The 18,631-nt window shown below is 32.6% G+C and overlaps 1 protein-coding gene across 1 annotated transcript in view; it reads right to left on the bottom strand.

The window, feature by feature from the left end:
• ELP4 (elongator acetyltransferase complex subunit 4) overlaps positions 1 to 18,631 on the bottom strand; it is a 234,737-nt gene that overhangs the window by 118,579 nt on the left and 97,527 nt on the right. The window contains exons 8-9 of the mRNA XM_059929629.1: positions 6,047 to 6,155; positions 2,969 to 3,075 (exon numbers count right to left, since the gene is read on the bottom strand). Coding sequence (XP_059785612.1) covers positions 2,969 to 3,075; positions 6,047 to 6,155 — 216 coding nt within the window. The remainder of the gene's footprint in view (positions 1 to 2,968; positions 3,076 to 6,046; positions 6,156 to 18,631) is intronic.

Raw genomic sequence — 18,631 nt, 5'->3', positions numbered from 1 at the left:
ATGCATGCCAGGATTTTAGTGTCATTACTGTAGATATGATCCTGCTATTATGGTTTTTGTAGAGGGGCTAATTCATACAGCTTTATAGTTGATGAATACTAAGTATCACTAAAAATTTACTGTGATTAGACAAATGCTTCCACCTGAATCTGGACAATACTAATACATGCTCCAAAAAGGGAGAAATATTCTTTTGCCTTCTCCAAATCACTCAAAGAAACTAGAGATTACTGGTTAAAGTTGCTCTACCTGTTAGAGGCCCTGGGTGGCTATTAGTAAAAACACATTCAGTTTTCATATGAAAAAAGGCAATGATTTAATAAATCAAAGAAAAGGGATGCTAAAAATAGAGATGAGGGTTTTTACTTGTTTCTTTTGCCCCTTGTTTCCACCTGTGCCACATTTTGAGACCATGTTACTCACAGTAAATTCCCACATGTAACAAATCTACCTGCATGGAATCAGAAAAGTTATTTTTGCTTTACCTGCTAAACCAACTTTCCTTCTGAAAGAAAGCCATGGATTCAATGTCTGGTATATTATAGCCTCAGACTTTACAGACTACTATAGTGTACATCTCCTTATTTTTTAAATATCAAGGCAGTTGTAAAAAAATATTTATTTGTTGTGCATATCAAAACACTGCCACTTGATGAAGGAATCCTCTTGTTTCCACTGCCCATAATATATCATGAAAGACTTGCTATCTGTTTCCATATGCATCTTATAATGTACAATGCTACATTTAAAGCACTTAATCTTTCGTGAAATACATGATTTTATCCTATATGTATGTACTTCTGTTAGGTTTGATTCTTTAATTCACATTTTTTTCTAATCACCAAATTGAATGTTATGGCATAAGTAAATAAGTTATTTAGAATATGTTTCACTTATATTTCTATACTTAAAAAAAACCATATTCATTAGGTTATAAGCCAAAAAGGTAAAGGATTTGATCAACTGTATTGAATATTAACTTTAAAAAAAGAACAACCACCTACTTGTGTTTTGTTTTTAAATACTGCTTCCAAATCATAGGGTGACCAATTATAATGGTTCTCTTAGTTTAGGATAGTGGGAAGAAGAGAGAGGAAATGGAACAGAAACCTAGATCTTTTATCAGCTCCAGTGGTAAAGTGTAGTAAAATGCAGTCACTATTAGAATCTAAAGTTATTCGAAGGAGAGGTCCTACTTGACATATAAGTCCTTTATTTCTACTCCTCACCCCCCAAAATAAGACCCAGTTTGTGTGTGTGTGTGTGTGTGTGTGTGTGTGTGTGTGTGTGTCTGTGTGAGAGAGAGGAAGAGAGAAAATAAACATGATTCACGTTACTGTGCTAACCATCTTCTCTGGGTGCAATATTTTTTTCACTAGGGAATCTCCTTGCTTAGTTTGTATGGTGACAGACATGATACCTTAGACCTGGTTGTCAGAATACTCATCTTGGGAGAAAGGTGCCACATGGAGAAAAATATCTTATATCTTTCATTAAATATATAAATTCCACCTAAAAGAAAATGAGGAGGCATGCTTTCCTTGTGATGCTAACAAGTATAACTTTATCCCTCTAAAAGTATTAGCAATATTATGGTAAATTACCCAATATTCTGTCAGAAAAACTGAAACAATGTTGAACAATTACAGTGTTGGGTTCCATATCAATGGTTCCTTTTGAGAACTAAGGCAAATTAGCTCAAGAATCACTATTTCTACACTCTCCTTCTTTTGGCTTTAAGTGGCTTTTGAAGGGAGCATCCCCAGATGAGAAACTTCTAACACTCCTGCAGAGATGACCTGCTTGAAGAACTGGCTGCCTGATTAACTATTAACTGCTCTCAATAGGATTAGATAATTAAGGACATTGATGACCATTAATTAGGAGGAGGGCACATTAATTTGTCACTGGATAGGGCCCTTACAATGATTTATAGGTTAGTGCCACTTGCAAATGGGAAGGGAAAGAGAAAAAGAGAGAGCACCATTAAGTTACCTTATCAAGTGGCCAGCTAAAGAGGGCAGAGGGTCAAAAAAGGGCCAGAGTGGTCACTTAAGGGTGAAGTCCCAAACACCAAAGCAGTGCCAAGCCACATTGACCATCATTTGGTGATGAAGTTAAAAATATGCTAATTTATTGGTGGCAATTCTCTCTTTTTATGGTTTCAAGCAGTTAAGACAAGTGGCCTGCTTAAGAGCTTTTCATTTGAAAAGAGATTAAACAAAATAGTTTGTCAAGGCTGCTTGGCTGTTTTATGTCTTTGTTAAAAAAAAATTGCACCAGTGACTATACTGATAACTATCACATCACCCAGAAGCCATCTCTCTCTCTCTTCTGAGCATTTATTTCACTAATAAATACACCAACTTTAATTGCTTAATAGTGCTATGTTCATTTGCTCTTTAGCAAGATTAAGTTGAAATAAATCTTTTGCACTACTACTTTCTGTCACTATTTCTGGCATAAAGGTCACAAAAAAGTTTAAGTTTCTGTAGAAAATTTACTTAAAGACGCTGGTGTAAATTATACTTTTGTTTTATTCAGCACGGAAAGCGAAAGGTGATTTCACTAATAGTAAAGAAAACTGCTTTTAGAATGTAGATAAGGATCTTCTTTTCTTAGCCATACACGATTGTGGGTAGCATTCACATTCCACACACAAATAAGCACAGCTCATTAACATTTAATTAAACACGCTTTTGAAAGCCTTGGAAATATGCACGTCATACTTCTCATGTAAGTTTGGACCTTACTTTTAACAGACATTTAAAACAAAACCATTTTTGCTATACTCTAATGATATACCATTAAAATAAAAGACAAAAAAGGATAGTCTAAAAAAATTATTCTGTTACATCAAAAGAACTTAAAAATATTTAGCATGAAATATCTCTTATGAATTTCATTAAAGTAAAAGAGATACTATTTACCTCAAGACTGTGACTCAAACATAAAAATTCTCTCTTACCTCAATGGTGAATAGCTTCCTTTTTAATTTAAAAGCTAAGTCTTTGACATCCGATACATCATAAATCAAGTTATTAAGCTGAGGAATCTGCCGTATATGAATCAAACCTTGTGGAAAGAAAATTTAAAAAATTAAAAAACGCTGTCATTGTACGCATAAATTAAAGAGTCTTACAGCAGAATTCTGTAAATTTACACACAAGCATCCTCCCCCTTTTAAAACTGGAGCTTACTACCAGGAGCAATGAAGCAAATGGTGTGATTATACTCAAGTAATCAAGCAGAATAAGATAAACAGAAATCCTTGTGCGAGGAAAACTAATTGCACTTTGGTACAGAAGTACAGATGTAAAGAAGGATCTTAATACTTGTCAAAACTACAGCCGGTTTGCGTGTGATTTTCTCTTGTATTTACAGTAAGCAAATATGGCTATCACCTTGCATGCTGCCCACGGCACCACTGAGTGATCTTTATTTTATTAAATGCACCAGTAAGCAGCCAGCAAAACAAGGCTTATGGGTTACTGATAACCAGTGAAGCACTAATGAAAAGTATTTCATTTTATACCTTATTAATGACTTGAACAAACCATTGAAGAAAACTACATTTCAGAGCACACTCTAGGATCAAACATTAACCCCATGCCATCCCAAGACACTCATTTCTGTGGCATGTTAGACCTTTATGTAGCTGTTATAAGCTTTGTAACAGTGCTAGGTAAACCGTGAGCTTTGGCCTCTTGTCAGTAGAAACACTTGCTAATTTTTTCTGACAAGGGCACTGGATGGCTTTTGTGCAGCTTAATGCAGTTTCTGACTAAACTCGGGGTCATTTGCCACAGATGAAGACATGGAAGATTCTTCAGCGCGTCTCTCTGCCTGACTCAGCCCATATTTAAAAATTACCATCCCAAAGACACTGATCCCTCAACATGGGGGAAGAAGGGAAATCCAGATTTGAACAAATTAGATAAATCTTATTTACATAATTGCTTCTCTAGTATATAGTTTTGTGTGTGTGTGTGTATTTGGATGCTTAGTAATGTACTATTGTTAGCTTAAAAGGGTCAACTTCCAAGTGCTTAACTTCAGAAATGGCCCCTTCAAAAATAATTCACTAAAATATCTGACTTAATTTTTTAAACTTAAGAAAATGCAAAAGGTGTTATTAAGAAGACAGCTTTTACATACAAATTAAAAATATCTCATACAGAGTTATTTAGTAAAATATATTACAAATAATCACACCATACTTCCACTTGCACATTTATCATTTTAACATTGCAAGTGCTTGTTTAGCTAACTGTTAAATCAGGAGGCCTTACAGAGTGAATCAATCATTCATCAGGTCCTTCTTATTAACAGAAACTTTACTTATCATCAGAATCACCCATTAATCTGTGGCAAACAAAATTGATCAATCCAGAGATTTCAGCACAAAAAAATCATAGTTTTTCAACCCTTGAAATGTTTCAATCAAAATAATATTTTTTAGAATATAAAATATGATTTTACTAAATTTATAAACTCATAGTACTTACAAATGATACTCAGATATAACTTATAAAGTTTAACTTGTGTTTAACTTGAGTTGTTTTAACATAAAATGTAAATAATAAATTAAAGAAATAGTTTATCCAGTTATAAGATACATAAGTCCTGGAGATGTAATGTGTAGCATGGTGACTACGGTTGACAATACTGTATTGTATATTTGAAAGTTACTAAGACAGTAAATCTTAAAAGTTCTCACCAACAGAAAAAAAAAAAAGTGTAACTATGTGTGGTAATGGATGTTAACTAAAATTATTGTGGTAATAATTTCTCAATATATACCTATATCAAATCATTATGTTGTAGACCTAAAACTAATACAATATTATAAGTCAATTATAGTTTAATACAAATTTCAGAAAAAGAAAAAAAAAGGAAATAGTTTAACCTTAACAGTTCTCTTCCTACCAAAGCAACAGTAATATATTAAATGAATTATATAGAGGGTTAATTTGGGCATATACCACATGCACACTTATGCAATGATCATGAGGCAAATTATTTTATGTAGTTTGTGTTCACAGTTTATATTTTCTAGCCTTTTAAAAAATACTTGATTGTTAGATCATGCTATTTTATTATTTTTTTAAAAGGTTTTATGCCAACTCTTTAAAGCACTGGTGGTCATAAGTATCTTATAATCTTTTTGTTGGTAGACTCTAGAAATTGCCACAGTCCTACAATCACAATCTTACACAATCTTGTAGCAGGCTTCAAATAAGCTATTCAGTCTTTAGACTAAGGTTTTCCATGGAAGTATAGTAGTTCCACAATAATAATAGCAATAATTAGTATTCACTCAGAATAAGTAAATAGGTAAAAATTTATTATTCACCATACTCTATATTCAGCTTAGATATAAGATAAGCATAACTACTAAACTTACCCTATTGCGACAGTTCTATGTAGGAACTTTTATTTAAAAAAATCCCCAAATTAACCAAATGACTAAAATACTATTAAAAGTCAAAAAATATAAGTAAGAAGCCTGATTAATTGACCTGTGTTTATACTAGGGTGGTAACATTTTAAAACTTGCTAATAACTCTAACAACAAAATGATCAAAGAAAAGTCCGAATATAATAAAAGATGTTTACTTTCTGACAATGTGATTGACTAGGACTTTTTAACTGTAATACAGTATGAATTTTATTTATCATACAGCTAAGCTTTGTAAAGTATAAACCACTATACATAGCTGTTATTATTAGAATTTATATAATATTTATTTCTAACATGGTTAATAAGTAAGACTGATTTCACAGCAACTTTAGGGACAAAATGCACATCTGACTGAGCCATGCCTTAGTACCTGGGTTTGACACCTTTCAAATAGCTACTATGCTTCTTAGTCATAATGTAGTTCGGTGACAAGCTGTCATGAAAGATTGGCCAGGAAGGAAAAACGTTTAACAGATATATTAAAAAATAAAATTCATGCTACATGACAGTAGATATTATGACTGGACAAGATTCTTCCAGGCAATTGGAACACGCCCTTTTCATTATAAAGATGCTGCTTACCATGATAATCCTTATATAGTGGGTTGGTTTCTTGCTCAGAACCAATAAATGATTCCAGACCAACTACTGTATCTGACAAGTTTGTAACACGAGCAATAATTGCTTTATTCTGTAAAACAAGGAAACAAAACACTCATGTTATATTTAAAATATACCATCTAGACAATGTCATTATGCCATCTCAGTGACAAACTGTAGAGAAGATAGACTATCAACATGGAGAAATAACTTAAAAGTTAAAGCTACCACAGGTGGAAAACTGGGTGAAAAATACGGCCCATGTAAGTATGCTACTCTAATTCGAAGAGCTGAGGGGGCATACCTTAGTTTTCATAGAAAAATAGTTTTTCTCTTGTCTTAAGGGGCAAGGCTATCTTTATTTTCATATACTATTATTTTTTCAAATTACTTTACCCATTGCCCATCGGAAAATCTGATAAACATCAGAATTTAGAAGCAGTAAATAGTACAGTATAACGTATACGGGAAGATCCCACTAACATCTGTCAACTGGGACCACGTCCCAGCCTTTTAATAGCTGAGGTCCTCTGTATCATATTAGAAACATGGAAGGGTCCAGCTAAGAGTCTGCAGCATGGCCAGCTCTGCAGTCTTCTATTCTCTCTTTCCAGATGCTGCTATTTGACTCTGTAATAACGATAAAGGCAAAGAAAAGATTGCAGATGACCAGCACTAGACTAGTAGCCTACCCTTTCCTTCCCAACACAGCCAGACCTGAATCAAAAATACTGCTGAACAATACATTATAAAAGATGTCACATTTTAAATAGCAATAGTTCTAAAATACCCAGAATTTCATGGCTATAAAAAATATAATAATTAAAAATATAATCACAATAATCTGCAGGTTTTCTTGAATTATTTAATTTAATAAAGTTCAGTATTCCTTATAACTCCTGATAGGGTGATAGGTTTGAAAACTATTTTATAGGCTCTAACACCTTAGAAAAATATTTGACCTGAAGATCAGGATAAGTTGAAAAGATTGTTGTTTATAAAATTTTATAACTTTTAAACTCCCATTTTATACACTGATATGCCATTTTAAAACTAATCCTTAAAAAAAGTATGGGAAATGTAAAACAGTCAAGACAATTTACAGTCTCATGCTATGTCCCCTGTTAAGAAAAGTCCGAATATAATCAAATATGTTCACTTTCTGAAAATGTGATTGACTATTGAGCTTACTGGTATTCCTCTGTTTAAGTTCTCTTGTAAAGATCGCATAAGAATGAAAAATAAAAGAGGGCTGGTTAATGTTAACTGACTTGGTTTGAAATACACAGTAGCCTCTGTCACTAAACATTATGCTTAAGTGACTAGTTAACTCACATCTAGGGCAGTACTTTGCAACTCCTCTGTAAGTAGAAATGTGTGTTATGAAGAGAATATTACAGCCTTTGAAATAGTGCTCTTAAAAGGAAGCAGCAAAAGTAATTATCCTTAATTGTCTTTAATACTTTCAATCACGGGGGGGGGGGTACCAAGAATAGAAAAACGAACATCGTTTGGAAATGCCTATTTTTTCCAAGGCAATTTTTCATTCAATGGTGAGAAAATAATCCAGATTGATCCCTTACTTTCAGTTCTATGCCACAGGGGATGGTCCTACTCCAGGAATAACAGGGGTTTCAAAGGCCATAAACATGCTCCTCTCAATATTTCTTTAGCCAAAGACCATTATATCGAGCTCATCCAGGTTGGGTTTCAGCCAGTTATTCTTCACCCAAACAAAAATGTCTGCCAGACATTCCAACAGCTGGGAGACAGTTCACAATGAGTCAACTTGAAAATGATTCATTGTGCTGAGTACTGAACAATGTTGGGGTGGGGGTGGGGTATGGCTGAGTTGGCTGTAGAGGGTGAGAACAAGTGGGAGATGAAGAATAACCATGTGGTTCTCCCATTAAGAAGGATCTTAGATAACAACCAGCAGACTCTTATCATTTCATTTTTAGGATAAACTCAACTGGGAAGAGTACTCCTGTCATGGACCCTCAGATGAACAAGCACTTATAAAGGCTACTGACAATATTTCTTAATCAAAAAGGTCAGATTTCCTTTTATCTATAAATAGAAGACTGAGCCTTTGTATCTAAATATCTGAATCTAAAATTATAAAAGTCAATTTTTGTTACGACTCAAATATCAGGATTTCGGTGATATAAGCTAGGGCTTATGAATGATAGAAATTGTAAGGTTTAAGTATGGAATTAGTCTTCCATTCTAGTAGTATATAAGCAAGGTCCTGCGTATTTAAATGGTCAACTTGACATTTATTTCAAAGAAGGTTTCTTTCCTTAATTTAACCTTAAAATTGACTAATAAACCACTTAACATCCTCTAATATTTATCTACATTATAGGTCTTTTTAAGGTAATTTGTGGGAGATTAAAAATATCAATTGTCCACCTTGCAGAGGAAAACTGATGAATTAATATAAAAGATAGACAGCCTAGATTTTAAAATCTCAGAAACTCATACATATATTTCATTTGTCATATTGCTAAGTTCCATAGGTTTACATCAGTTATTAACTACAAACGAAATTCTATTTTAAAAGCTTCCATGAAGTATCAGAACAAGAATAAACTTTTAATCATTACCATAAAATAAGTTACATTTAACGGTGACCTTACTGCTTTCTGCACAGCAATTCTGGAAAACAGTTTATGTAATGTGGCAAACCAGATTAATTGTGAAAGTTGTATAGATATCTGAAAAATGTCTATAAAATAAAAAGCACAGGAAATTATATAAGAATAACATCTAAGTTTCGGAATGAGATAAATTTTATACTAAACTCATTCAGTCTTCCAATTATTTGTAAGAGCATAAAAGATATTTGGGCATGTAAAGGTACTTACTTTTTTAAAAGTTCAAATAGTGTTACAGATTACTTCTTTACCTCCAAGATTCATAGGGAACGTGGTATATTGATGTAATCATATCTTAAAACCACTCTTGTCAAAATGTGTTTCAAATCATAATATTAATACTAAATGGTCTTTTAGATAAAGGTAGGTAAATTTACTTAAAAGAATCTAAAATTAACTGCTTTTAAAAATCCTTAAAAGCATAATAATCACAATTCACTTTAGGAACAATGCACTATGGACAATAAATTGTCTTATTATAACCTGCAATGTTCAGAAAGCTTTTGCATAATGATTTTAGCAGAGGCCTGGAAACTGGAACTTCTATATTCTCATCTTAAGAGATTCTAAGTGTTTTTATGTTATTAGCCAAGATGCGAAACCTCTTTAGTCTACAGTATATGTATGTAGTTGGAAATGGAGAAGTAAAGGTATTTGTGCATCTATTACTTAGACATAAATTTTGAATAATTTTTGTGTTAAATTTGAAGTTGTTGCAATATAGTTGCCAATAGAATATTTGAGTAAGGACATTCAGGATTCACCAGTATGAGTAAATTAATGGTTACACCGCATGCATGGCATAATGACATCACCCAAATATATACAGTGATACTGCCACTCTTCCTTCCTGCCTATCTGGATGTGAAAATCTAGGATGACTCAAAAATCTTTCTTATACTAGGCAAATCGCCCTTCAGTCCTGGGTGAAAGTTGTCAGCTCTGGATAGTAGCCAAGACATGACTAGGAGGGAAGCCAGAAGAGAGCCAGGGTCCAGGAGTTTTAAGAGTTTGCTGGCAATCCCAAATAGCATTGTATTAAGTTACATAAAAGGTTCTTAAAACTTTCTGTTGTGGTGTAATTTCTTAATTAATTACTTAAATTTAAATTATGTCAAATGATGTTGCGAATAAAAAAGGCAAATCAGAATGTCCAGTTGACTACCTTCTTACTCCAATTTTAATTTCACAGAAAAACTTCACAGAGTTTTTGTTTTGATTGTTCCTTGTTTGGTTTCATAGAATGTTTCCTATTTACTTCTACAGAATGGTAACCTCTTTTTATTAGGATATGCCAAATCCATTAAATAGATTTTAAATAAAGGAAGGTTAATTTAATGCTCTTTTCCAATTCAAAGCTCATAAAGCCAAAATTAAGAACTTTGTTAAGAGACAAAGATTCAACCACTGCCACAGGAAGCTCCCTTTGTTTTTTAATAAAAATAGTTGAGATACCTATTTAGAGTGACCAAATAACAATAAGAATATATCAAAAAACTCTGAATATTTCCTTACTTACTTGGACCTAATTATCTCAACAATATAAATGATATAGTTTGTACCAATACAATATATACTTCCAGGAAAGATTTTAACGAGATAATTAAAAAGTAATTAACCAATCACTTAACTATCAAGAAGCTTGAAAGGAATAAATCAACTGACATAAAGCATTTGTGAAATGCCTCAAATTAGAATAAGTTCTTGGGTTACTCAAATAAGAAAGACAGCAAACACACAATATGAAGGGTAGAGCTCCATCTGAGTATGGCACGCACATCAGATTTGGGACTACAATAGCACAAAAGCACTATCAAGTTAATATTGAAAAGTTAAAGAAATATTTAAATTTATGTTTGACCCTACTATGTGAAACGATGTGTGTGTCTATGGTGGGGAGGGAATCACCACAAGAAAAGCAATTATTCTACTTAACAGCTCAAGTTATAATAACATTTAAAAAAAAATGATATTAGAAACACAAACATACCACAACTCATGACATTTTTTTTTGTCGTGTAATCAAAAAAAAACAAACTTGAATGAAAGGATAAATCTAGGGATATTTAATGAGGTATTTGTTTTTCCATGCTTATTAAGTTCTCCATTCAATTGAAATCAAGACTATGAAATAATAAAATTAAAAGTTATACAGTTTGTAACTTTTTACATGCCTTCCCTCACCTTCCCAGAGTTGTCACTTACTTCTGTGGATTAGACTCTTATTTTACTAAAAAAAAAATTGATAGTGGGGAGATAATTATATTCATAATTAATTTTGAATTTAAGAAAGAATATAATTTTATCAAAATTATACTAATACATATTAATAATAATATTAATACCTTAGTGAAGGTATTAGATTAAATCTTTCCAGATTTAATACTGAACTTTATTCAAGGTCACACACAATTTTAAAATATGGAGGAACTTCTGTAAATTAAAAAAATCCTAATGGCAACACTCTCTTGGTAGCATTGTATATTGATATTCATGTAGGGAAATCATAAAACAACATATTTTGGTTCCTTTTTCTAATGTTTAAAAGAAGCTAATGGTAAATATACCTACCTCAAGGGCAAAAGAAATTGCTGAGTATGTTGCCAAATACCAGGATTTTTACTAGGATTAAGCAATGGAGCCATATTTTTTGTTTTCCATCTGATCATACACTTGCTATTCTATATTTTGGTATGAAAATGTTGTTTCCTTAAAATTGAAGCATTTTTTAAAGAACACATGATGTTATTTTCAGATATATTATTTACATTTACACTGGTCTCAAATACTACATGCTTTGCAGAACATTTGTTTACATCAGTTTTATTTTTTAGTAAGTTATTATATAAAACATTAAAAAAACTTACATATTCTGAAAACCCTTATAAATGGACTGAACAAAATGCTGTAATAGATAGGCTGAACAGAATAATGGCAAAATATTCAAAATTAATTTTAGGCATTTTTAATAAACTATACATCATCTAGTTTCATATTATAGAAATTATTCCCATGGAAATTTACTTGTATTTTTAAATCTTTTATGGGTAACTTCCTAAATCAGAAATTTGTTGCTCACTACTTTATACATGAAACCCTTAAAATGCAATTCGCAGATGTCCAAAAGCTCACACCCTGCCTGGAAAAACAACTGCTAATATCCAAATATCAAACAGAGCATCCAGCTGATGTTTGCGATGCAGTGGTAGGTTAAAGATACTAAAATTTAAAATCAGCTTAGAATAATCCCATATTGAGTATAAAATTATAGCCTGTCATCAGGAACAGGCTGACAGAGCCAGGTCCAGATGGGAGACTGGCTGCGAAAAAGGCTGAGGCAGGTGGGAATATGATGGGAACCTGACGGAAGACAGGACTACTCCCTCTGCTGGCAAGGTTCTCACCTACTTGAATTTTTAACTAATGACTAGCTTTCCTTCAATTATTTAAGATATAACCAACAAATTATGTAAGGTGTTCCTTTTTTAGTTGGCTGTTCTGTGTTTGCACATTTTCAAACGCACAGTATCCTATTTTTTCACCAGATTAATTTCTCAGAGATATAAGGATCCAATGTTTCACCAGGAGGTCCAATTATTTACTTATAATTTAATTGCATCATAAGCATAAACAAATGCAGAATTGCTTTTATAAATATTAGGTCTTTAAAAATTAAAAACGCTTCTGATTTATGTTTGTTGATATATATCTCTTCTGGAAGAAAAAATTTCTTGGGCTACAGACTTCAGAATCTCTTTCTCAGGCTCTGCATAATGCCCCGTAATGAAATAATATAGAAATGAACCATATAAATCAACTATACAGGGAACAAGGAAACAGCATGTCACAGCAAAACAGCATAGATATACAGCGCCAAACCCATCTGATAATCTAATGATCTGAGTTTACAGATATTATGTACTAATATATAAGAAATTAAGAACTAATGTTTACACAAAAATTTTGTTAAATTTTACAGAAAAATTATTCAATATTTGATTTTCAATGTAAGTTAATAGCTGCAGCAAAAACATTTAGTAAAAATCTGTTCTAAGATTTTGGCCTACAACCAGAAGCTCCCAGAACAGGAGGGATCAGCTTTTTCACCCACTGTTCTCATCTGAATCCTGGCTTAAAAGCTATTCCAGCTCCCAGCTTTCCAGAAGGCTCCATCCCAGGAATCCCTGCCTGCCATTTGGTTTGCTGATTTTAATCTCTCAGGACTTTCTTACAGTGGCTCTACTATGCTGAACTGGCACTTGCTTCTAGAAGTGAGTTATTATTAAACCTGTAGGTCAATTGTGGCACTAAAAACTCTTCGGAAGCTTTCAGCCACAGTGTACAATTTGCTAGTCTAATTAAATATTAATTCTAAGTGCTACATTTTGTGGCTAAGAGCTTTTATTTTCCATCATCAGCCTGGAAGAGAAAGAGGTTACAAGGCTAATTTAATCTCTCCCCCATCCTCCCCAACATTAAAGATTAACTACATAGGGTGCAAAAACATTATTAGAGAAGCCGGAACTCTTTATATAGTAATAATAATGTAATTAATAGCAAAGGGCTAAAAAATAATGTTAGGATATAATATATGACCAGGTACTTAAACACCTTTAAATTATAATTCGTTTCAAGCATGTTTTGTCTCGATTTTAAGAAATAAGTATCGCCTTTCTTTGAAGACAGTAATCTTTCTTTAAGGGAAGGTATGCATCTAAGTATATAAATAGGAATAATTCAAAATTTGCATTTTCTTATAGGTGTTTTTCAGAAAGCTTGTAACATCCAAGATAAAAAGCTTAGTAATTCTATTTGTAAAATAAATACAAAGTTAAGTAAAGTTGTACTTCTTTTCTGTACACAAAAGTGATGTAGTAGAGGAGAGTCTATAATAAAAATAATGTTAAAGATCCTTCCCCTTTTTTTTCTTCTATCATGTTCAAGGAGACGAAACACAGAGTCCCTCCCCGATTCTGCTCCCAGAACAGTTGTGTCCATGCCTGGACATTGGGCATTATAAAGACTATGCAGTCCAGCAGCCAAAGATTCCATATGCCCAAACAGATGACTCAATCTCCATACTGTGATGAGACATTTCACTATTTCTATCATTCATATATTTGAAAATTTTGGCTCTAAATAGTACTTTAACAACCATCACCACTACTAGGAACTATATAGTATGAATCGGTATATGAACCAAAACTTCATAATTTTAGGGAAAGCAAAAAAGTATTTAAAGTCAAAATTATTTTTCATTGTATGCCTTATCGAATATGATTTGGTTAGATTAATTATAATAAAAGGTTTCTAAATGACTCTTTTTACTTCTGAAGACACACATGAATCTTACTGACAGTTTTAAATATGCTACCCTTATTTAATATGCATATTTACACTAAGACAAAATGGCACATATACTGCTCCTAACGCTCTACGTAGACAGAAACTTATAAGAAATTTGGAGTTTATTTGTGTAAAAACTTTCAAACATCCTGGACCAAGAAAGTAAATTAGAAATCTAAGTATAACGCATACAAGCTAAGATTTGATTTAAAAAATTAATCAAACACTAGATTGTGCAATATGAAACAAGAAAAAAAAACTGGAACTATAAAAATTTATAAATCCAAGCGTATAGGAGCAGAGTTGAAACACAGTTCTATTATTTGTTGTTGTAAAGAAAAACAGACTCTGTTTACACCCAACCAGACTTGTATGAAGTTACTAAATCTTCAAAGACTGGAATTTGACAAGTATGGTAAAATTAATATGGGTTTAATATGATTCATTTCATTTAAAAAACTTATTTCTTTTTAAACTTTTAAAAATGTTAATTTTTTGCAATCTATATCAGAGTAGTTGAGAAGGTCTAGAAAAATTAAGGCAGATTCTTAGTTGAGAATATGAAAAATTGATACCCAGAATATCCAACTTTATCCTTTAATTATTGATAGTCGTGATCAAGAGATTGAATCTGTACTTTTCAGCCTTAAATATTTGTAACAAACTGCATTTAAAAAGACCATTTCAAATAATAATTCTCCTTAATAAACTACATTTAAAAAGATCACTTAAGATAGATTAAATTATATGGCAGAAGGTGTTGTTATGCTTTCCTATAATGATGCTCATATCAACAATTACAAAAAAAATATTTTCCAGAATTTTATAGTTGTAAACTCATAAGAGTCTGTTGTTCCCTTACCATGCAATTATCCTTAGGTCTTGTTTTAAGAATAAAAGATTGCACACTGAGAGAAATTCACAAGGCCACTGGAGTCCACATTTCATAATCCTATGTTAGTGGTTAGTTCTATAGCTGTCCATTGCTTGCCTTAGAGTTTAGCTGCTAAAATACTCAGCATGCACACACAAAAGTTTATGGATGTGAAAAGGTTTGTTCTGAATTTCTCTACACTGAAACATACTGCATCATTTACTTCAGTGGGTTCAAAGTTTTCATATATTAATATTATAGAAGATCAATTTGAAAATATATCAATTAAAATAACACACTAAATAAAACTTCATTCAGTTTTCAAGAGACATGTAACAAGGGCCTGTCTTCCTGCTTTTCTTCAGAAAATGATTTTTCCTTGGTATAAGCTAACTAATGCTGGTGATAGTTTTCTTCAGTGAGGTAGCTGGAGGCGGGGGGAAGGTGGGGAGGGAAATTCCACAGATAAAATTGTTGGAAAATAGTGGTTTATGATAAAAACTGAATAAGGTTATTACTGACCAAATGCCAGTGATGACCAATAAAAATATGTTATAGGCCAGTTTCAAATCTAAAATCTATTCTGAATAAAAGAAAGTTTAAATAGTTTACCAACTAATGTTCTATAAGCAAATACATTAAATGCTAGCAATATAAAGAATTATTGTAGAATGAGAAAAAGGTATTTCATATTTTATCGTCAATAATGTCAAGGAAGTTTTCATTCCTGCATTATTATAGTTAAGGAGAAATTTATTGGGTTGTTTATATTTAAAAATTCCTTAAAAGTGTAGATTATGACAGCTTGAATAGATTAGCAATAATAAAAAGTAAATTTTCTTTTTGAAAGGAAAGCTGTGAGAAAGGTATAGAAAAATAACCTTTCCTATTTTAATTTCAACTCTAAGTGCTTTAATATTTATTTCCTGACAGTCAGGTAAAAATGCTTTCAATCAATAAAAAATACAAATCAAGAACAACCTGTCACAGATTGTGTAAATAAAATGCATAAGCTTGGGGAAATTTATTTTCCTTTCACCTCGCCAATATAATCATAATAAGGCATGAAACTAAGTTTCTATTTCCAAAAAGAATAAATGTTATCGGTCACCATTTTTCTTAAGCAGAACTGTCACTGATAATTGAAAATAAAATTAATTTAAAAGGCACAAAATATTTGTATAATTTGCAAGTGGATGATAAATTTCGCTAATAGTAAACCAGTTCTCATTTATAAGACCAAAAAAATTAGAGTTTCATATATTGCTAGATATGGAAATCAAACAGTATCCGATTGTAACAGCTTCAAAGTTATCACCCTGTAAAAAAAGCTCGTTAAAAAGTTTCGAAGGGTGTAGAACATTTGTGTTTCTAACAGTAAACAGGAAAAAAAGCAGCAGAATGTTCAATGTAGCTGAAACATAACAATCTTTAATATGGAAATTTATACTTAAGTTTTTAAAAGTTGAAATAATATTTTCATACTTAAGATAATAGGAAGGAAGAGTTTCAAGGTAGGGTTTTAGTTATTTTTCTTAGATGTAACTTTTCCTCTTTCTTTTTCAATCCACGATAATCTTCACTCGACAACAGTTTTGAACAGTTGAGTTGTGAGAATGTGAGCAGCTGCTGTTATTATAACTAAAGGTCTGTCTACTGCTTGAGTCTGAGAGACCACATGTTCGGCTGTCCTCTCATCTTGCCATCCTCACCAATTAACTATTAACATGGAGGGCCGTACACATGCTCTTGGGGGCTCTTTAACAGGCTTCTTGGCGAGTGGAACAACTACACAGCAGGGATCTGGGAACTGAGTAATGCCGGAATATAGGGGAGCCGTCCATAGTTCTGCTCCTTCTAATGACACTTTGCTCCACAGTTCAGCATGTAACAAAGTCTGTATTTAACTTGGCCATTTTCACACACATTTTTAATACAGTGTCTTTGGGCAGATACTAAAACTATATTCTAGCAAGAGACCAGATGAGCAATAATACTACTTCACAGGGAAAATTGTTTAGGACTATATATGCATACATATTTTAAGACATTCATAATATATTTGATGAATAATTTTAGTGTTTTCAGCAAACAGATATTTAGAATTTATTTTATTCATTTGTTTCAACGTATGCTTGTTATTTCCTGTGCTGTGATGAAAATAATCTCTAACCCAAAGGAAATAAACTATTTCAAGTTCAAAGTTATGAGGCTGAGCAGAAAATAGTTCAAATGCACATTTAAAAATAATTTTTTTCCACTCTACTTGCAAAAGTCTTATTACAACAATAAGTTAAAGTCAGCTTCGAATCTATATCATTATTTTCCCTATTTTAACTTTTCCCCCTCTTTGCAATTTCCTTAACTATGTGTTCCTTCTCTACAATGAAATTAAACATGGGAAGCATGCCAAAAGTACAATAAAGGGTAACTAATCATTACTGTACAGGTCTGACAGAATGCTAATAACTAAAGTAAGAACACTGATTGGCTGTTTTTTTTTGAACTTCATGTAATCTTTATTTATTTATTTTTTAACATCTTCATTGGAGTATAATTGCCTTACAATGGTGTGTTAGTTTCTGCCGTATAACAAAGTGAATCAGCTATACATAAACATATATCCCCATATCTCCTCCCTCCCACCCTCCCTATCCCACCCCTCTAGGTGGACACAAAGCACTGAGCTGACTTTCCTGTGCTATGTGGCTGCTTCCCACTAGCTATCTATTTTACATTTGGTAGTGTATATATGTCCATGCCACTCTCTCACTTCGTCCCAGCTTACACTTCCCCCTCCCCGTGTCCTCAAGTCCATTCTCTACGTCTGCGTCTTTATTACTGCCCTGCCCCTAGGTTCTTCAGAACCTTTTTTTTTTTAGATTCCATATATATGTGTTAGTATACGGTCTTTGTTTTTCTCTTTCTGACTACTTCACTCTGTATGACAGTCTCTAGGTCCATCCACCTCACTACAAATAACTCAATTTTGTTTCTTTTTATGGCTGAGTAATATTCCATTGTATATATGTGCCACATCTTTTTTATCCATTCATCTGTTGATGGACACTTAGGTTGCTTCCATGTCCTGGCTATTGTAAATAGAGCTGCAATGAACATTGTGGTACATGACTCTTTTTGATTATGGTTTTCTCAGGGTATATGCCCAGTAGTGGGATTGCTGGGTCGTATGGTAGTTCTATTTTTAGTTTTTTAAGGAACCTCCATACTGTTCTCCATAGTGGCTGTTATCAATTTACCTTCCCACCAACAGTGCAAGAGGGTTCCCTTTTCTCCACACCCTCTCCAGCATTTATTGTTTGTAGATCTTTTGATGATGGCCATTCTGACTGGTGTGAGGTGATACCTCACTGTAGTTTTGATTTGCATTTCTCTAATGATTAGTGATGTTGAGCATCCTTTCATGTGTTTGTTGGCAATCTGTATATCTTCTTTGGAGAAATGTCTATTTAGGTTTTCTGCCCAGTTTTGGATTGGGTTGTTTGTTTTTCTGATATTGAGCTGCATGAGCTGCCTGTATATTTTGGAGATTAATCCTTTGTCAGTTGCCTTGTTTGCAAATATTTTCTCCCATTCTGAGGGCTGTGATTGGCTGTTTTTCCCCATCTAAGAGAAATAGATATTTTATATACTTCTAATCTAGTGTTACTTTATATAATATATTCA

The sequence above is a fragment of the Balaenoptera ricei genome, chromosome 8, assembly GCF_028023285.1.
Source record: "Balaenoptera ricei isolate mBalRic1 chromosome 8, mBalRic1.hap2, whole genome shotgun sequence".
NCBI classification, from domain to species: Eukaryota; Metazoa; Chordata; class Mammalia; order Artiodactyla; family Balaenopteridae; genus Balaenoptera; species Balaenoptera ricei.
This window is presented reverse-complemented; position numbering and strand designations above follow the sequence as displayed.